The sequence below is a fragment of the Medicago sativa genome, chromosome 5, assembly GCF_051527215.1.
Source record: "Medicago sativa cultivar Bolivia chromosome 5, Bolivia_mono, whole genome shotgun sequence".
Lineage (NCBI taxonomy): Eukaryota > Viridiplantae > Streptophyta > Magnoliopsida > Fabales > Fabaceae > Medicago > Medicago sativa.
Window position 1 is genome coordinate 51,344,315 of NC_140753.1, and position 22,794 is coordinate 51,367,108.

General features: G+C 35.4%; 1 protein-coding gene across 1 annotated transcript; it reads right to left on the reverse strand.

Moving 5' to 3' along the window:
• Positions 1-584: 584 nt before the first annotated feature.
• Positions 585-17,249, reverse strand: LOC146922809 (Chaperone DnaJ-domain superfamily protein). Its single transcript, XM_085715600.1, has 5 exons — positions 17,078-17,249; positions 16,914-16,991; positions 16,743-16,818; positions 1,405-1,478; positions 585-950 (listed from the first exon to the last, which is right to left on the reverse strand). The coding sequence occupies exons 1-5, from the start codon at positions 17,207-17,209 to the stop codon at positions 879-881; spliced, it is 432 nt and encodes a 143-aa protein (XP_085571726.1). The 5' UTR covers positions 17,210-17,249; the 3' UTR covers positions 585-878.
• Positions 17,250-22,794: the final 5,545 nt, after the last annotated feature.

Below are 22,794 nucleotides of genomic sequence, written 5' to 3' on the forward strand. Positions count from 1 at the left end.
GCAACATCATATCCCTAAAACATGTAAAACTGTCAATGAGCAGTCTCACTCTCGCGAGTGATTTGCCCATTTCGGTATGATGGAAATAACCCAACGAACAAAAACAAACAAGACCAAAACCAACGCAAGAAAACAACGAGAACGAAGGAAAATTTAGGGCCCTTGGTTGCTTGGAGGAAATGAAAACCCAATGTAAAATTATGATCAATGCAGCATGAGTTTTCTATTGTTTTGAAGTTTCATATATAATTTGACAGAAGTTAGACGGTGAGAAACGGCAAAGGGAGTTTAGCGCTAAGTAAAAAATAGAAGGGGTGTTGGTTACTTTTACGATTAACTCCGTAACTCGAGCGTGGTGAGTGTAATTTCCCCTTATTTATTTAATTTTTCAATAGTAAATCAACTGTCCCTAAAAAATGATAATTAGTGTACTCTATTTAATGTGAAAATCATTGGAGTTCAAAAACATAACCAAATTAAGAATATCAATATCATTGCATCATGGATTACCAAACACTTGAAAACTAAATGAGAACATCTTTCTCACCATCCGCATTTGTTCTTTTCAAGTTGCAATATCAGAATTTCAGGCAACATAAGAATCGTGAACCAAGTTTTCATTTACAGATAAACAGAAAGTTGAGCCATATATAAACACATCTGAAAGAAAACAGAGAGTACGAGATAATAGTCATCGTTTACAAGACGTAGAAATCTCATTTTGTCTATGTTTTCAATTATACATAAAAGTCTGAAGCTATTCCTCTAGGACCTCATAAGCATCTGTTTTTACTACTGATAATGGCATGCAGTGCCAGGTACTTCAAAAAATTGTCCAAGAGGCACTGGATGTGGATGTCCGAGATGCTGGTTTTCTTTTACCAAATTGAATGCTTAATGCCAAGGCCATTGCAAGTCAATATGAGACCCTTGTAACGGTTAAGATAATCCTGCGACAAACAAAATGAAAACATCAAATAAACATAACGAGTCATTCATGTAAATAAATCAAAGTATCCAGCTTGATCTTTGAAATTGTTAGACTCTATCAACCTAGTCCTTCGTATTATCAATATTTCAAAATGATCCCTCGAATTGCAAAATGTTAATCAAGCCTGCCCCTCTATTTGGATCTGCTGTCAAATGCATCTTTGTCATTATTCACTTAGTTTCAAATTCATCTCTGATATTACAAACTTAATGGTCATTCTAGTCCCTAAGCATACCTATGGAGGGACGAATTTGATTAAAATTTTGTAAATTCAGGGATAATTTTGGAATATTGTAAACGTGAGGGACTAGATTTGCTACAGTTCTACAATTTCAACGACCAATTTGGGTGTTTACTCATGCAACATTCTTTTGAAACACACTTATTGCCAGATGAAGACAAATATTCCTTACAATGATATTGTAATCATATACGTAACGCATCCCATTTATGTCATACTCTCTCCTTTTGTCTGGATCACTCAAAACTGCTCAATACAGCCAAAGACATGTTAGATTATACTTTGTAGCCAAATAATAAAGAATATAAAGTCAGCATGACATCCAGATATCACTAAATTAAAATTTCCAACAGGCAACAGCACACGTCAGGAGGATTCTAGACTATAACTTGTAATATTATATTTATTGAACCGCTAATCTAACCCCTTTCATAACTGCTGTCTTGACTCTAGTCTTGACACAACCCATCCTCTCAGAACCTTGAAAGGACAACCTTCACTATTTGTCAAATGCTTTAAAAATGAAAAATAAAATAATTAAATCCACCAACTATGTTATTAATTCTTAATTTCTTATTACATCTTACATTCATCCCACATAAAAAAAAATTAGTTTACAAGTCAAAGAACATCGCTCTTATTGTATCAATATTAACTACACTAAATCTGGATATGGTAGCAGTCAGCTGGCAGAGTGTATTATAAAACCACATATATAAACTTAAAACCTCAATGCAGTATTTTTTCCAGTTTTCCACAACAAGCCAGTAGGAGAACGAGTAATCTTGGGAGAGAAAAGAAAGAATAGGGGTTAAAGCTCAGGAAGTTTTCCTCTTTTCTTTCCCTTCCTTAATCTTTTGCAGGGAGGAGACCAGGGAGGGATGATACACTCTTTTTCTAATAACATGCACTGAGAACACAGTACAATGTGACATCAAAATTGTAAGGAAAAAATTATAAATCTCTTAGAAGGCTATAAATCATATCACACGCGACCAGCCGATCTCTAATAAGGATGAGTGTTAACCAAAGCATGTAAAATAAAAGGAGGAGAAAAAGCTGCAACAATAATGCACTCCATCGTGGATTGAGGTATTTGCAAGTCAAGTTAGAGCTTCACGTGCTCAATTTGAGGCTAGGCATGTACAACCTTGGTTACTTCAACTCAATAATGTTGTCGTAGCTAAAGCGATTGAGCTAGGGCATCAGAAAGAGTTTGAAAAGGATGTTCAATGTTCAAACTCTGGCTACTAATCTAGCATACTAACAACTAACATTTATCTATTTAAAAAGGTAAAAACCATCTTAAGCCATTAAGATTAAGGCCTTCTTACTATGGCCTACCTTTTTATTCTCGTCACAAGGCCATATATGTTATTTATTCACCCAAAAAAAAAAGGCCACCTATGTTATGCAACATTTTTATCATATTTTCCTCAGTAAATGCTACTCAAACTTTTTCTCTAAATCTTATCCTTTCTTTTATTCTATGTATGTATCCCTAGTACTCATCCACTACAACTTTTTTATCTACTTAGGTTTTGTTCTTCTAGCGACTTTACCACCCAACATTTGGTACCTATGTAGCACCAACGCTTCTGATCAAAAACATATTAGGTGTCCTGCATGGGTCAATGTCCGACACCGAAACATGTGATTACGTTCAATTTCGCCTTTTTCTTAAATTACTACTGGTGTCGACTGTCATACCCCAAATTTTGACCACTTTGCTCTGTTTTTACCTATTTTTGTCCGTATTTTAAAACGGCTCAATTTCTCTTCTTTTCGCCTTAACCGGTTAAAATTTCTTCAGTCGTTGTTTAATAATTTAAAGTCTTTTCTCTTGCAAGTAAAATTTTGTTCACACTTTATCTAGTTGAAATCGCTTTATTTGTTTTTTTTGACATTTTAAATTTTTACGCGTGCTTTTAAAGTTTTTTATTCATTTCTTCGATAAATAAACCTTTTTAGGTAAATTCCTTTTGTTCGTATGACTAAACTGTTTAAAAAGTTTTGTTCGTGTTTTAAAAACACCGCGAGTTTTAGTCGTCTCAGTCAAAGTTTCGACAGCTTTAAATTTTATTACTCTTTTATCACTTTTATTTTATTTTACAATTCTATTCTATTTTATTTTCATTTTTACTATTTATTCTTTTTGCTTTTAATGTCATTTTTATTTTGTTTTTATCAACAATTTGTTTTGTCTTAAGTCCACTTGTTACATTGTTATTGGTCCAAAGAGCATCCAAAGCATTTTCTTTCTCTCCAAGTTTCATTAAGGGCAGTCTTGTCTTTTGTCCATTCATTCCATTTAACCTAGTTGGTCCCTATATATAGACCCCCAATCATTGGTGAAAGAGGGCTGGCACTGAAAACCTACACAAACATTGGGAATTTGCGGCAGCCACCAAAAATGAATCAAACCATCTTTTCTTTTCAAATTTTCCTCAAGAACAATCCTCCATAGAAAATTTCCAGCAATCCATTTTTTTTTTCTTCACAAACTTTCCCAACGCATTCATCAAGCCAAACACAAATTCACAGTCATCATAAACCCAGTCATATTAATCAATGCAATGTAACCAAAAATCATCATCATCAATCCATACTCTTCTCATAAACACCTCTCAAATAATCAAATCAACTCTCTCTCAAGGTTACCAAATTAAACCGACTCCAAATTGTGTTCATACACAGAGACAACAACAAATTCGAACTTAACAACATTTTTACTCTTCTTCATCAACAAAAGCACTACGGTGCAGCCATAGCAACAGATCCATACACACAATCTTATTCAAATCATCTATCACTTTTCATTTTCACAAACATTAAACTCTTAATCCTTTCACATTATCATCATACCCATCCCAAATCCCTCACAATACATAACATCACAAATCCAGCAAGCTCTCACACTCAAGTCTCTAAGCTCAAATCTCAATCACTAACCATAATTCAAACCTTCACCAACAAACCTGTTCGCAAGTTCATTCATAGCATACCAGCAGTTTCATCACTCCAAATCGGACAAAAACAGAGGGATTTGGAGTAGTGCTCGTCGGAATCGTGAAAGAAGAAGAACAGCTTCGGATCCAACACACAACCGGTACCCAAGAACGAATTAGTTTACTCCAGATTCGAGGTCAAGAACAGAACCAAATCGGAGTTGAAGAAGTTTGATGAGGGGAAGAGCAGACCGATTTGAAACAAGCTCCATTCAGGCGAGACACTAACGTACCGAATCGAAAAGAATCATCCAGATCAGAGAAGGTAACGTCTGTCCTCTATATGTCGTCGTTTGATTTTGCTTATTCATTAGTGTGTGTTAGTTGGGGAAGATTTTTTTTCATGTGTGAAGTTATTTTGAAAAGAAAACATGAAGGAAGAAGTAGAGAGTGCTGCTAGTTTTAAGAAGCTTCACCAAGCTGCTGGTTTTGTATCGTTTTTTGCTGGACCGGTTCGGTTGAACCGACCCGTTCCTGAACCGGTCCAGCTGTTTTGATCCAGCCCTTTAATCCAGCCCACTGTTGCTTCTCCTTCAGCCCATTTTTGATTCCTTCTGGCTTACTGCTTGCTGTTTGTCACCCCTGATTTTGGTGTTGTACCCCCTCTGCTGTTATTTATTTTCTTCCTTTTCATTATTTTCGCATGCATTTTTTTATCATATAGGTCATGTAGTGTCCAATTAACACCAGATGCATTTTAGGCTTTAAACAAAATCATATCATGCATTTGTTTACTTCGTTTAGTATCATGCATTTTTAATTCAAATCTTTTTTCATATCATGTATTATTTTACTATGAAGTTTGTTTTATTTTAATTACGCTTTCATGCCCTACGGTTCGAATAATTTTTTTTTTTTTTCATGTCATGCGTTGTTTCATCACGTAATTTGATTAATTTTAGTAACGCTTCTATGTTTTTTTTTTTAAATTCAAACTATTTCCCATAGCATACATTTGTTTTATTACATGTTTTGTTTATCAACATAATTCTCATCATATGCATTGTAGCCTATGTGGGCTTTTAACCAAAAATCATATCATGCATTTTTATCATGTTTGTTTCGTTTAACTTTAGTTACATCCCCTTGCATTTTGGTTCAAAATTATTTTCCACGTTAAGCATGCTTTTGTCTAGTTCACTCAGTGCCTTAATCCATATTTCATGCATCTTAAATTTTTCAAAATTCATCATGCGCATATTTGCCTCCTTTATCTTACTTTGTTTAGTATAAGTGCCTATTCCACATGTTTATTTTTTTTGCATTGCTTTATTATTTTAGATTTCTCAATATTAGTGTGTATTTTAGGCATTGATGTAATTTATTTTTGAGCTTTTTATTTCTTGCTTTAGAATGCCCCTAGGATGGTATGTAATAGCTTAGTAATTACACACACCGACACTTGCACCGACACCATATCACTTTATTTATTTTATTGCTTTACTCTCGCTTTATTTTTTCACGTCGTACGCTAGCTTTCCGTTAGTTTAGAAAAAAATCTTTTTATCTCAAAAATCAAATGAGCAAAAGTCAAATCATTTTCTTAATAAACCTTGGATCCAAATCCAAGTGGTTTTCCCTTTATTTTCTTAATCAAATTCCTAAATGAATCTTAATTAAACTTAAACTAAATTTCATAAATAAAATGAAACAACCTCACTCCTATTTTATTCTTCTATACCTTGAGGTCTCGCAACCCTTCTCAAAATCATTTTCAAAATCAAATTAAAATCAACTTAACCCACAAAAAATATTTTAAGAGTGAACTACGGTGGTTTTGATCCCTTTTAAGGGTACGTAGGCAGAGGCTTTATTCCTTTCAAATCAATCAAATAAAAATAACCAAAACTCCTACTCCTTCTCCCTCCATTCTTTCACTCATACTTTAATCAATAATTTTTCAAATAAAATAAAGTTAGAAAGAGGTTCTCACGGAGTACCGTGAACGACGCGGGTGCCTAACACCTTCCCGAATCGTAACCAACCCCCGGATCCAAAAAGGGTTTTTCAATCTCTTTTTCCCTTCCCAAGAATAAAATCGAGCAAGTCCGGTAGATTGAAGGTTCAAGTCCAATCAATGGCTTGACACCCGAAAATCTTGGTCTACAAAAATGGCGACTTCACTGGGGATCCTACGCGGGTTAAGCCCACCTTTCTTCCTTTATTTATGCTTTATCTTTGTATATATTTTTACTTTGTACGTGAGGGGTGAGAAAAGAAGTCCTACTCCCGGACTTGAGTGAAACCTAAGATAGGACGGAGTACGATCATAGTGCCATACCAGGAGTAGTCCTGCCTATGTGTGCATGTGATATAACTCCACTCAACGTGGGTTCAAGAGTACATATACGTCACCATGAGTAGTCGTGATTGGCGTTATTATTTTTGAAATCCATCAAACGTTGAGGACCTTTAGATCACCCTTAACCCATCTTGGCCTTTTATTAGGACGTAGTGCGGAGACTAAACCAGGAGTAGTCCTGACTTTGGTCGTCACGCGATACTACACTCAAACTAGACTTCCTTACGAATTATTGGTCTAGGAGTTAATCCTACGCACCGAGATATTCATGAGGGTAGTTGTAAGTTGGGAACTTGGTAGAACCCTTGTTACTTGTGCAAATAGAAACCATAGTCCTTACCAAATGGCGTTATTGTCCTTAAGCTCCAACATTGTATATCTTAAACCTCATCATGTATTCCTTGCATAATCATGCATACATGCATTCATCCATAAACTTTTTTTTCATCCAAAAAAATATTGAAGGATTTAGCCAAGCTTTTTGTAAACATCAAAGGAATGGGCCATGTAAGAATGAACATCAAAGGATTCAGCCAAGCAATACAATTTCAAAAAATCTCAACTAAGCTTTTGCTTTTGTTAAGAACTTCTTCCTTAGGTTCGTTCTTACCTTTTGAAAAGGAAACCTATTGCAATATCTTTACAAATCTTCAAATGCAACCATGTTCATATGCCATGTTTACAATTTACCTTGATAAATCCTTCGATAACAAAAATATTGTACATTTTTGCATGAACATATCATGCATCATTTTTGCATTCATAGATTCTAGTCTGTGTCTTATCATGTGTCTTTCTCTACAAAAGGTCAATCCATCAGTAAAGTGGTCTGATGTCTTCATCCAAGTTCGGCTCGCACATGCAAACACTCATGCAAACATAAAAGATTGATCAGATTGAGCAAGAGGTCCATGAGCTTCGTGGAGAGATAACAACACTTCGGGCTGAGGTAGAGAGGTTAACTAGCCTAGTATCTTCATTGATGGCTGCAAAGTATTCACCGCTTGTTCGGCAAAAGTCTCAGCCATTATGTTAGCCAATGTGCATGAAACGACCTCGACAACAGGTTCCTCAACAGCCTCAGCCATTTACTTCCCAGAATCAGGCTCCTCAGCAGCTTATCCCTCAAAGTCAGGCTCCTCAGCAGCTTATTCTTCAAAATCAGGCTCGGAAAGCATCGCAGTTTGACCCAATTCCTATCAAATACGCAACTCTGCTTCCTATCTTGCTTAAGAAGAGACTTGTTCAAACCAGGCCACCTCATCGGGTGCCGAATCCGCTGCCATCTTGGTATCGCCCTGACCTCAAATGTGATTTCCATCAAGGGGCACCAGGCCATGACGCCGAGCAATGTTACGCTTTGAAGGAAGAAGTTCAAAAGTTGATTGGAAATAACACTGAGTTCTTCGAAGACCCAGATATAAAGGTGCTACTTCAGCAACAACATCTGGCTTCTCACTCTGTTGCCGCTATCAAGCCCATAAATACTGTTCAAAATCCGGGTTATCAGCCCCAATTTCAACCAAGTCAACAACATCTGGCTCATCGCCCTGTTGCCGCTGTTATGTCTGTCACAAATGCTCTGCAAAGTTCGGGTTATCAACCCCAGTTTCAGCAATATCAACAACAGCCTCGACAACGGATTTCAAGGAAACGGATTGACCCTATTCCCATGACGTATGCAGAGTTGTTTCCAAAGTTGCTTGAAAGGAATTTGGTTTATCCCAAGGCACCTCTGCCAATGCCAGCAAAGTTGTCAGCCCAGCATAGGCCCGGCCTCTTTTGTGCTTTCCATCAAGGGGCACCAGGTCATGATATTGAGCACTGTTGTGCATTGCAGAAGATAGTTCAGAAGTTGATCCAGAAAAATCTCATACCTTTTGAAGAGCTTTGAATTTGAAGGTGCAAGTTAATCTGTTATCGGATCGTGGAACCTGATGTTGGTACATTGAATGTTTAGCTGCATTTGGGTCTTTGTTGATGTTTATCTCTACTACTCATCTGTTTAGTTAATATGTTTGTTTGTTGCTTTATGTTTTTCAAAAAAAAAAAAAAAAAATCCTTTCGTCCCACCCGAGACGGAAGTGAACTTATTTAGGGCTTTTTGCTTTATGTAGTTTCATCATTAATTAAAAGGTCGCTTTGATCCCGACTTTGTTTTTATTTTGTGCTTTTTCTGGAAAGATGGTAATACAAAAAACCAAAAATTCTTTACTTTAAATCTTTTCCACATATTTGCATAATCATAAGGTTTATATCAATAATCAAATCATGCATTAATAAACCCGTTGAACACTTAAACCATGTACTCTCTCTCAACTTTGGGTTCCTTGTATCCGAGGCTGACAAGGAGGATGATGAAGAAGTTTCCAATAAGATTTATTGCCTACTGGGGCATCTTGGCCATCGAAGCTGTGAATATCAAGAAAGATTGTCCAGAAGAGGACTTTCATGTACAAAGACTGGCACGAGATGCTACCATCTGCCTTGCAGGGATGTTATACTTCAAGTGCACACTTCAACAGGGGCAACCCCCCCCACCATCCCTCAGTATACAATATAAAGGCAATGCTTCACATGGAGGTCAAAGTCCCGGCAACGGAAGTTCCAATGAAAACCAAGCTTGATTGAATTTAAAAGTGTTACTGCCGTGTGCCATGGACAGTTATATCAAAAGGATAAAGCAAGTATTCGACAAAGAAGGCTCGTCCCCAAGAATGTCAAGAAAGTGGCTTTGTGCTCAAAAATATGTTGTCTGATTCCAGGGGCAAAGGAATGCCTAATTACAAAAGCATGGTGACAAACTTGTATGTCCTGTGGATGACAATGCAGTCAAGAAATACTTTGTTAAAATGAAAAGCTCGATAAGTCGCAAACCTAAAAAGCGGCTTAGACAAAAAAGAGCGTCTCGATGGATTGAAAACCCGAAAGGGCGGTCCATGCAAAAGTTAGAGACATGCAAAAAAAAATGGTAAAAAAAAAAATGAAAAATATGTTTATCCTGATAGGTTGAAACCCGCAAGGGCGACCTATGCAAAAGTTAAGGATCATGACAAAGTAACTGCATCTGGTCGGACATGACTCACTTGGGGCATTTCAGCCGTCAAAAGATCTCCGACTTATGACAAGGTCTTTTCATCAAGTCAGGTATGATTCATCTGGGGCATCTTAACTGTCAAAGGACTTCCAATATGAAGCATCTGCAGATCAAAGACTCGGAACAGTGGAATTCAAAGTTGTTAGAGAGCATAGCGGTTATTGTGTTCAATGTACCTTTTCCAATATAATTACCATTTTCCAAACTTTTAAAATCTGTGGAGCCATGCCTTTGGCAGGTCATCACTCTTTTACGTCTAATTTGAGCTTGTGCCCATTTATTTGAAATTCTCAGTTATTCTGTTTGCATAATTTTCTTCTATTTTTGATGTGAATACTCAAAGCAAAAATTTAAAACTTTTTTTAATTGTCTTTTGAAAAGCATAAACAACAGGCACATCTTCTTTGAATTTATGAGTAGTAGAAACATACATCAACATTCGTCTCAAGGACAGTTAAACTCTGCAAGGTAAGCATGACCAAAAGCTGAGATGACCTCTGTCAAAAAAAAAGGGAAAAAGAGAACAAAAAAAAAAAAAAAGAAAAGCTCGCTAAGTCGAAAACCTGAAAAGGCGGCGTAGGCAAAAATGAGCGTCCCGGTGGATTGAAAACCCGAAAGGGCGATCCAGGCAAAAATTAGGGGCAAACAGAAAAGAAGTATATTCCCGGTGGATTGAAAACCCGAAAGGGCGGTCCAGGCAAAAATTAGGGATTCAAAAAAAAACAATACAAAAAATGAACAAAAAAAAAAAACACACAAAGACAGAGGCATCACAATTTCAAGGGGGTTAAATGGAAGAATGCACTTTGTGCTAGCTTACAAATGGCGACTTCTGCCAGACTTTGATTGATGAGTTTTTACCCCAAGGAATGATTACTTCACCATCAACTGAGACGTCATATTGGGTCATATTCCCATCAGCAGTTTTGTTTGTTGGGTTGTATCCCATCAGTGGTATAATTAATGTGTCATTCTCCCCTCAGCAGTATGATTAATGGGTCGTTACCCGTGCAGCGGTACGATCAATGTGTCATTCTCTCTTCAAGTGATTTGATCATGGGGCATTCCCCCCTCAGCAGTATGATCAATGGGTTGTTATGGGGCATTCTCTTTTCAGTAATTGGTTATTGGACCCTTCCCCCTTTCAGTAGTTGATTATGGGTCTTGACCCCATCAGTTGGTTTGAATATGAGCTTTACCCCATCAACTTGGTTTGAATTTGGGTTTTTACCCCATCAATGGTTAAGAATGCGGGCTTTACCCCATCAGTGGTTTGAAGGGCTTTACCCCGTCAGTGGTTTGAAGGACTTTACCCCGTCAGTGTTTAGTTCATCCCCAGTGATGTTATTCCCAATGAAGGGTGTCGGATGCTTGCAACATGATGTCGGGCCACTTTCTTCGGACCTGCCCAATCTTGTCTCAACAGTCTCACCATTATACTGTCAAATAAGTCTCATGTGCATTCATTCATCCATGCATACATAGCACGCATACAAATATCATTCATGCATAGTTGCATTATTTTCCTGTGTCTTACTCCAATACACAAGATGTCAATCTCAAAGTGTCTAATCCATAAATGTCACCAATCAGTATGTGTTCAAGTGGCAGCTCCCATCAAGTAATCACTTTAACGATACCAATCAGTATATTCGTCTTTACCACGGCAGTTGGTAATAGACAAGCTTTATCTTCCGTTCTTTCGTCTTTACCACGAGCAGTTGGTAATAGACAAGCTTTATCTTCTGTATTTTCGTCGTTACCACGAGTAGTTGGTAATAGACAAGCTTTATCTTCTGCATTTTCGTCGTTACCACGGGCAGTTGGTAATAGACAAGCTTTAATCAGTATTTTCGTCTTTACCACGGGCAGTTGGTAATAGACAAGCTTTATCTTTTGTTTAATCGTCGTTACCACGAGCAGTTGGTAATAGACAAGCTTTATCTTCTGTATTTTCGTCGTTACCACGAGCAGTTGGTAATAGACAAGCTTTATCTTCTGCATTTTCGTCGTTACCACGGGCAGTTGGTAATAGACAAGCTTTAATCAGTATTTCGTCTTTACCACGGCGGTTGGTAGTATACAAGCTTTATCTTCCGCATTTTCATCATTTACCACGGGATGTCGGTAATTGATAAGCTTTACTTTCCACCTCAAGCTTTATTTTTGTCTCAAGCTTTATGTTCAGTCTCAAGCTTTATCTCCCGTCTGAGCTTTATCTTCAGTTCAAGCTTTATCTTCCGCATTGTCATCGTTTACCACGGGTTGTTGGTAATTGATAAGCTTTACTTTCCATCTCAAGCTTTACTCTCCGTCATAAGCTTTATTTTCCGTCTTAAGCTTTATTTTCCGTCTCAAGCTTTACTTCCCGTCTTAAGCTTTATTTGCTGTCTGAGCTTTATATTCCAAGCTTTACCGTCTGTTCAAGCTTTATATTCCGACAAGCTTTATCATCTGTATTTTCGTCTTTACCGCGGCTGTTGGTAATAGACAAGCTTTATCTTCTGTATCTCCGTCTTTACTACGGGCTGTTGGTAATAGACAAGCTTTACTTCCCGTCTCAAGCTTTACTTTCCGTCTTAAGCTTTATTGCCCGTTCCAAGCTTTATCTTCTGTATTTTTGTCTTTACCACAACAGTTGGTAAAATTCAAACTTTATCTTCCGTATGTTCGTCTTTATCACGGCAGTTGGTAATAGGCAGGCTTTATCTCCCCAGTGATACCTATCAGTTTGTTCCCCAGTCAGTTTATTTCCGTCGTCTTTGCATTCATACTCGCATCGCATGCATTCATATTATTGTATTCATCGCATTCTCAGCTTTTCACTTGGTCAAAATTCGGTGTACTTAGTATTTAAGTCTCTTCGACCCATCGATTTAAAAGTTTTCTTTCAATTCTTCGTGACGAAGAAACTTAAATAGGGGCATCTGTCATACCCCAAATTTTGACCACTTTGCTCTGTTTTTACCTATTTTTGTCCGTATTTTAAAACGGCTCAATTTCTCTTCTTTTCGCCTTAACCGGTTAAAATTTCTTCAGTCGTTGTTTAATAATTTAAAGTCTTTTCTCTTGCAAGTAAAATTTTGTTCACACTTTATCTAGTTGAAATCGCTTTATTTGTTTTTTTTGACATTTTAAATTTTTACGCGTGCTTTTAAAGTTTTTTATTCATTTCTTCGATAAATAAACCTTTTTAGGTAAATTCCTTTTGTTCGTATGACTAAACTGTTTAAAAAGTTTTGTTCGTGTTTTAAAAACACCGCGAGTTTTAGTCGTCTCAGTCAAAGTTTCGACAGCTTTAAATTTTATTACTCTTTTATCACTTTTATTTTATTTTACAATTCTATTCTATTTTATTTTCATTTTTACTATTTATTCTTTTTGCTTTTAATGTCATTTTTATTTTGTTTTTATCAACAATTTGTTTTGTCTTAAGTCCACTTGTTACATTGTTATTGGTCCAAAGAGCATCCAAAGCATTTTCTTTCTCTCCAAGTTTCATTAAGGGCAGTCTTGTCTTTTGTCCATTCATTCCATTTAACCTAGTTGGTCCCTATATATAGACCCCCAATCATTGGTGAAAGAGGGCTGGCACTGAAAACCTACACAAACATTGGGAATTTGCGGCAGCCACCAAAAATGAATCAAACCATCTTTTCTTTTCAAATTTTCCTCAAGAACAATCCTCCATAGAAAATTTCCAGCAATCCATTTTTTTTTTCTTCACAAACTTTCCCAACGCATTCATCAAGCCAAACACAAATTCACAGTCATCATAAACCCAGTCATATTAATCAATGCAATGTAACCAAAAATCATCATCATCAATCCATACTCTTCTCATAAACACCTCTCAAATAATCAAATCAACTCTCTCTCAAGGTTACCAAATTAAACCGACTCCAAATTGTGTTCATACACAGAGACAACAACAAATTCGAACTTAACAACATTTTTACTCTTCTTCATCAACAAAAGCACTACGGTGCAGCCATAGCAACAGATCCATACACACAATCTTATTCAAATCATCTATCACTTTTCATTTTCACAAACATTAAACTCTTAATCCTTTCACATTATCATCATACCCATCCCAAATCCCTCACAATACATAACATCACAAATCCAGCAAGCTCTCACACTCAAGTCTCTAAGCTCAAATCTCAATCACTAACCATAATTCAAACCTTCACCAACAAACCTGTTCGCAAGTTCATTCATAGCATACCAGCAGTTTCATCACTCCAAATCGGACAAAAACAGAGGGATTTGGAGTAGTGCTCGTCGGAATCGTGAAAGAAGAAGAACAGCTTCGGATCCAACACACAACCGGTACCCAAGAACGAATTAGTTTACTCCAGATTCGAGGTCAAGAACAGAACCAAATCGGAGTTGAAGAAGTTTGATGAGGGGAAGAGCAGACCGATTTGAAACAAGCTCCATTCAGGCGAGACACTAACGTACCGAATCGAAAAGAATCATCCAGATCAGAGAAGGTAACGTCTGTCCTCTATATGTCGTCGTTTGATTTTGCTTATTCATTAGTGTGTGTTAGTTGGGGAAGATTTTTTTTCATGTGTGAAGTTATTTTGAAAAGAAAACATGAAGGAAGAAGTAGAGAGTGCTGCTAGTTTTAAGAAGCTTCACCAAGCTGCTGGTTTTGTATCGTTTTTTGCTGGACCGGTTCGGTTGAACCGACCCGTTCCTGAACCGGTCCAGCTGTTTTGATCCAGCCCTTTAATCCAGCCCACTGTTGCTTCTCCTTCAGCCCATTTTTGATTCCTTCTGGCTTACTGCTTGCTGTTTGTCACCCCTGATTTTGGTGTTGTACCCCCTCTGCTGTTATTTATTTTCTTCCTTTTCATTATTTTCGCATGCATTTTTTTATCATATAGGTCATGTAGTGTCCAATTAACACCAGATGCATTTTAGGCTTTAAACAAAATCATATCATGCATTTGTTTACTTCGTTTAGTATCATGCATTTTTAATTCAAATCTTTTTTCATATCATGTATTATTTTACTATGAAGTTTGTTTTATTTTAATTACGCTTTCATGCCCTACGGTTCGAATAATTTTTTTTTTTTTCATGTCATGCGTTGTTTCATCACGTAATTTGATTAATTTTAGTAACGCTTCTATGTTTTTTTTTTTAAATTCAAACTATTTCCCATAGCATACATTTGTTTTATTACATGTTTTGTTTATCAACATAATTCTCATCATATGCATTGTAGCCTATGTGGGCTTTTAACCAAAAATCATATCATGCATTTTTATCATGTTTGTTTCGTTTAACTTTAGTTACATCCCCTTGCATTTTGGTTCAAAATTATTTTCCACGTTAAGCATGCTTTTGTCTAGTTCACTCAGTGCCTTAATCCATATTTCATGCATCTTAAATTTTTCAAAATTCATCATGCGCATATTTGCCTCCTTTATCTTACTTTGTTTAGTATAAGTGCCTATTCCACATGTTTATTTTTTTTGCATTGCTTTATTATTTTAGATTTCTCAATATTAGTGTGTATTTTAGGCATTGATGTAATTTATTTTTGAGCTTTTTATTTCTTGCTTTAGAATGCCCCTAGGATGGTATGTAATAGCTTAGTAATTACACACACCGACACTTGCACCGACACCATATCACTTTATTTATTTTATTGCTTTACTCTCGCTTTATTTTTTCACGTCGTACGCTAGCTTTCCGTTAGTTTAGAAAAAAATCTTTTTATCTCAAAAATCAAATGAGCAAAAGTCAAATCATTTTCTTAATAAACCTTGGATCCAAATCCAAGTGGTTTTCCCTTTATTTTCTTAATCAAATTCCTAAATGAATCTTAATTAAACTTAAACTAAATTTCATAAATAAAATGAAACAACCTCACTCCTATTTTATTCTTCTATACCTTGAGGTCTCGCAACCCTTCTCAAAATCATTTTCAAAATCAAATTAAAATCAACTTAACCCACAAAAAATATTTTAAGAGTGAACTACGGTGGTTTTGATCCCTTTTAAGGGTACGTAGGCAGAGGCTTTATTCCTTTCAAATCAATCAAATAAAAATAACCAAAACTCCTACTCCTTCTCCCTCCATTCTTTCACTCATACTTTAATCAATAATTTTTCAAATAAAATAAAGTTAGAAAGAGGTTCTCACGGAGTACCGTGAACGACGCGGGTGCCTAACACCTTCCCGAATCGTAACCAACCCCCGGATCCAAAAAGGGTTTTTCAATCTCTTTTTCCCTTCCCAAGAATAAAATCGAGCAAGTCCGGTAGATTGAAGGTTCAAGTCCAATCAATGGCTTGACACCCGAAAATCTTGGTCTACATCGACGTTTCGTGTTTCATAGTTGATACCAAAGCATCACAACCTTTATGGCTGTTTGAATTTTTAACTCCATGCAATTGTTATCCAAATTCGCTGCATTTTGGAAAATACTAAAGTTCCTGCATTTGTGCACCTCGGGCAGTCCGGCTGTCCTATCGTCTGACGGCCCACATTTCATGTTGGCAAAAAATAGTGAGTTGAAATCTGAGCATTGGATGACCAAGATGCACAACTACAGGAAATCCATGATTTTCGAAATGCAGGAAATCCAAATCCAGAAACACATAAGTCAACATAAAGACTGTTATACTCAAGGATTATAGAAAACAACAAACTACTATAGTTTTCCATCTAAACAATAGTTCCAGCAACGATGATTTTTACCATAATGCAAAAGAGAATTCTAAAAGTAACTATAGTTAGACCTTCTCTATATAAATTTCTCCTTAACAACACAATATGAATATTGAAACTAAAATTTAGATAAATCCAGATCACATAGATATTATAAAACTGAAACAAACAAATTAAATTAAAATAAAATAAACCATCAACTTAGTCCCTAAATTATGACTCTCTCCAAATTAGTCCCTTGACAGATTGTTATGTACTTTAAGTAATACTACTTATTATATTTACATAGTTTTTAGACACTAAATTTAACTTATAGTGATAGTTTAGCGACTAGATTAATTAATAAGTATAAATTAATAAAAGACTATAAAATAATCCATGAAACAGAGCACAATATATAAATAAATACCCTGGTAGGCCTCATTTATATCTTGAAACCGTGACGTGGCCGAATCCTGGTCTTTCTGTTTATCCGGGTGCCATTTCTGTGTATTCAGATTAATAGCAAAGGAGATTATTAAGCATCCCAAAACGAAATTAGAAAGGAAAAAAGCAATAAAAAAGAACACATAAAACGCACCAAAGCAAGACGAATGTAATTAGAACGAATAGTATCCTCAGTTGCATCGTAATCCACTTCCAATATCTTGTAATAATCCTGAAAAACCAAAACAAATCATAAACTAATTAACTATTCGTAAAAAAATAAAAATTAAGATGAAGGAGGGTGAGGGTTTTGGGAACCTTGGGTTTAGAGAGAGCAGAGAAGAAATCGAAGTTGAGATAGGAATGTGGGTCGGGAATTTGGTCGGGTTTTGGGGAGGTGTTGTCGTGAAATTGTTGTTGTTCTTCTTCTTCTTCCCATTCCCACATCATGGTTGAGGAGAGTGAACGAGAATATGAGTGGTCGGTTAATGAAGATTGTTTTTGTTTACGAAATGATTAAGTTTGCGGTGAGTGGTCCTTTCTTGCGTTTCGATAAGTGACACGTATGTTCGATAGATAAAGATAAAGATAAAAAAACTACTAGTACACTTTTTTTTTTTTTTTTTTTACGGTGAGCAATAATTTTTGGATTCACTTTCCTTAAAAAAAAAAAATTGGATTTACATTTAAAAAAGAAAGTTTAATTGGTTGTTGCGCAAAGTTGTTTTGGATGTCAATTCACTACCATTAAACTCTTACAAAAGAAGTTTTGATAGGTATCATAAGTTTGTTTGAGAGCAGGGGAGAGATTTTTTTGGTCAAGCAGCCTAATAGATAGAGAAATTCACCTTAAAAATAAATAAGTGGGTGTACGGGATTCGAACCCCGACCCCAGCACATATTGTGCATTATCCCTTACCAAATTAGCTAAGCTCATGGGGATAGCAGAGGAGAGATTTGAAAGTGGAGGGATGGGGCTTGTTCATGCTAAAGGAAAAATTTAAAATGAAATCCTTACCTTGAAATGGAAGGGTAGAAGGTTGAAAGGAGTTGATGAAATAAAAAAGGTCATTGTCGATCGCTTTCAAAGGAAGTTTTCGACACGTGGTACAAGAATTAATAGTGTTGATAAGGATGAATTGGTCTGGGATTTCTTAGAAAAAGAAGTTTGTAAGACGGCGTGGGAGTATGAAAGTTCAAAACAAGGTCTAGACGAGGTGAACTTTGGTTTTGTGAAAGAATTTTGAGAGGATATAAAAATTGACTTCATTGGAGTTTTGTCTGAATTTCATGCAAATGGGCGTATGGTAAAAGGGACGAACTCTTCTTTCATCGTTCTAATCCCAAAGAAGACAAGTCGAGTAAGATTGCCAGACTTCAGGCCTATTTCCTTGATTAGGTGCATATACAAGGTGATATCAAAAGTCTTGGCAAATAGATTGAAAAAGGTAATTGGTACAGATATATCAGAGACCTAATCGACTTTCATCTCAGACAAACAATATTAGATGGGATCCTAATAGCTAATGAAATTGTGGATGATGCCAAAACGAAGAAAAAAAATACTCCTATTTAAAGTGGATTTTGAAAAGGCATATGACTTGGTTGATTGAAATTTTCTTGATTTCGTCATGTTAAAAATGGGGTTCCATGTAAAAATGGAGGATATGGATTTTAGAATGCTCGAACGCAGCTTCAATTTCTGCGTTGGCGAACAGCAGCCCTACAAAGGAATTTGAAGTGGATTGTGGTTTGAGACAAGACAATCCTTTGTCACAATTTCTCTTTCTTATAGCAGCTGAAGGATTTAATATGTTGATGAGGAGATCTGTGGAGTTAGGTTTATTTACAGGTTTCAAATTTAATAGAGGCGAAGAATGCTTTTCTCACCTCTAATATGATGACGACACCATAATCATTGGAGACAATGGGTGGGGGAACATCCGGATCATAAAGGCAAATCAGTTGTTATTCATCAAGGTTGGCTTCAAGAGGCTGCTGATATTCTTAATTACAAAATAGGATCTACGTCTTTTAAATACCTTGGGTTACCAATTGGTGCAAACTCGAGACGATATTCTACTTGGCAACCGGTGATTGATGTGGTTCGGTCTAGATTGTCAAAATGGAAGCATAAATAGTTGCCCATCGATGGTCGTGTGGTTATTATAAAATCAGTCTTGTCAGCTATCCCAGTCTACTTCCTCTCTTTTTTTTTCTTCAAATTTAATGGCATAAAGTTTGTATGCCATTAGAAGAGGGGAGTTTGGGTATAAAAAATCTGAGGGCTTTCAACAATGCATTCCTAGGCAAATGGGAGTGGAAAATTAAGAATGAGAGATTAGGTCTTTGATATAGAGCTTTAGCAAATAGATATGACATGAGAGATGGGGTGATTAGCGAAGGTGGTAGAGGTAGTTCTACATGATGGAACGATATGTGTAGTATAGACGTAGGCGTTTGAGAAACGTCAAATATTTATTCAGTAAAAGAGGTGTATAAGAATCTGATGACAAGATTGATAACCTCGCCCAATCCATCATTGGCAAGGGCTTGCCATTAATCTATTCCTTCAAAAGTGTGCTTAGCTTGACGACTATTTTGGAATAGAATTTTTGCAAAATATAACCTTTTTAAGAGAGGTATCATTGATCATGGTTCCCTTCCGTGTGTGAGAGATTGCTGATGAAAGTTTTAGAGTTTAGCCATGGATCACTAGATACAAATTATAGCATATCATTAATAACAAAGAAAGAACAAGAAATTGTGTACCTTTAAATTAGGTTGATGAATGATAACCGTAGACAACGCCGACAATTATGAGAGGGGTAACTACCCTCATTCCGTCTAGCTCTAGGTTTTCACAATGCTTGTTCAGAATAATTAACCGTCTAATGGGATGACGTTTAAATAGCTAAACGGCTGAGGGCAGGGACCTCTCATTGGGCTTATCTAAATGGTCCAACCCATCACGGTCCATTTAGTTACAAAAGCCCAATCACTCAAATTCATCATATAATTAGTGCTTAACACAATAGACCATAATTTATATTATGACACCGACTTATAATAATTGATTATTGTCAATCCATAATTGATTAATTAAATAATTAATCCAACAATCTCCCACTTGGATGACAATACTCAATTACTGAAAGAATAAAAAAATTCACTTGTCATAAAGAATTTAAAATTTAAAATTACATGTATGGTCAAAGCACTAATCATTCAAAAGAGAAGTAAGCTTTAATGCTGCAGAAATTGATTCCGATAGGGAAAACAAATCATACAGATCAAAGACTCACTTTCTAACAAATGATGAATCTATAGTGACACGTTTGAATTAAAAAGAATATGTCACTAAATAGCCCAAGCATTTTAAAAAATGCTGTAACAAACTCCCACTAACCCAAAATAACATAGACTTAATCATATCATTATGAGTTACAATACTCATATATATAAGTCTGTGGTTAGTGGTTCTGCCAATGAGTTTTCAATATTACAGAAGTCATATATCCACATAGGTACACGAATAGTAATTACTTATAGGGATAGCCTATTAAGAGAGTGTAATTACATATAGTCAAAATCAATAAATGTTCTACGACATTCAATTAATCCAAGTTTTATAAAAAAACGTGACTATGAAAATCCATAAAAGCAAAATAGGAAATTCAATAATCCCCAAATTGGATTAACATAGACACTTAGTTTAAAGAAAAAAAAATGTGGATTAATGTGGCCACTAGGATGTCAATAACAAAAGAACATTTATGATTATTTCAAATTATAAGTACCACAAGAACACAATATCATACTCGATAGGAGTATTGATATTATATATTGTACTTACTATTTATGACCTCATAAAATGTGGAATGTTGGTAAAACAGAAGCACAATATATATTTGCATGCTACGAGGTTATTGTGCATATTCCAACAAAATTGACTTAAGCATCCAATTATGATGCTCATTGAGATCAATATAATTTTAACATATATCCCAATATAATAGAATGAGACTAAAGTTTAAAGTCTCTTAAGCTATGCCATATTTTATAGTGTGCACAAGAGTATATGGCGATAACGATAATAATATTGTGTACACATTTCTCTTGATCTCACATATATATATAAACAAGAGTGAGATTTCTCATTTGAGCTCATAATATATAATATTGTGTACACGCTCCCACTGATCCCACATATATATAAACAAGAGTAAGTGGGATTCTCATTAGTGATCACTGATACAAAATATTATAATAATGTAATATTCAACAGTGGGATACTCAATTACTAGTGCAAGATTATCAACATAAGTGGTTATATAATTTTAGCCAATAGAGTTTCATGAACTCAACCACATATTTTGCACATGAGCATAGCAGAATTATTAACACAAGTGGTAACTCAAGAATAATATGAAACCCCATAAATACATATTTTATCAATGACAGATATTATCAAGAATTGGGTTTCGTAGTTAACCACATATTCTGCATTTAGAATTAAGGAGAACGTAAATTTTCATTTAAGAATTTTATAACACAAGATCTCCTTTTCACAATTAAAATTCCACAGAATTTTATAAACATAGTAACCGTTATATGACAGAGTATGATGATTATATAAAAAATTTATCATCATATGAGTGAGATGAGTCTCTAAAAATAGGATATAAGACTCTGTTCACAATTTTAATAACTCACTCAAAACTCAAATGCTACAATTTATACTTACACAAATTTGAGAAACAATTAGGTTACAAGCAGCGGAAATACACAAGACTTATATTTTATTATTATTGAGGATATAAGAGAAAATAGTCATAAGCTTCCATAAGTATTAAAGAATAGCAATAGCATAACTAATATCCTCAATATAAGTCTCTACAAAAATTTCAAATCTAAAATATGAAAACAAATAAATATATTTGTTTATGAGATATAGTTAGTTGACATGTAGAATTTTTCTCACTTGTTGAAGAATGATATTTTCTCCACTTGGTGGAGAATGATAGTTAAACTATCTTACCCACAAAAGGATGATTATGTTAAGTAATGTCATACCGATAGGGTATGTCCATCACGTTACACAATACATAGCAATGATTCTCCCACTTGATAGAGAATAGACAATGATAGTTGAATTAAAAAGTCTGAAAGATATTTTAAATAAAATATTCAACTATTTCTCTATCACAAAATGATATGTTAAGTAACGTCACACCGATAGGGTATGTCCGTCACTCACATAACAAAGGGATAGTAGCAATCCAAAATATTTATATATATAAAAAATCACATTTAGGTAGAAATTTAATTCAAAATGTAATAATAATAATTATTTGGCATAAAATAAAATAAAACTTTGGAATTATATAATATTATACGCGCTACACGCGCGCGTGGGTCCCAAGCCAGTTTTCTCTCGCGTACGCGTGTAAGTCACGCGCCAATTGCTTCTTCTTCGCCCGGTTTCAGGGAAAACGGGTCGTTATTAACCCGCGGCGCAACCCGATTATTCATGGCGTATTACGCAGTGAAACGCGATGATTTTAGTACGGATCTTATCGATATTGAGAGAATAAAATAATGCATATATTAATTTTTAGGATTATCGATCCAAACAGAAATTGAAAAATTAGGGTTCTTGTCAAAATCTGACATAAGACGGTTGATTTCTCACAGAATACCCATTTTTGATCCGTATCAAAATTGTTCATTCATTTCTAAGATTGTACAAATCGAATAAATTAAATTTTGGAACTTCTGGAATTTCCAAGTAGATCTGTTTTATTTTTGGAGCTTCAGGGAAATGTTACTGTCCTTTTGGATCGTGTCCATATAACATAAACAATTAGAATTCTCTTTAATAAATTTCATAAGCTTTGTGGAGTATGGTTTTGATTTCACGATCAAAGCTATAATTAACCGTATGAATGAGAAAAAAGAATTCCATCAAAGACACTCAGGGTAATATTTTACAATATATTAGACGGACAAAACAGGACAAACACAAACCCCTA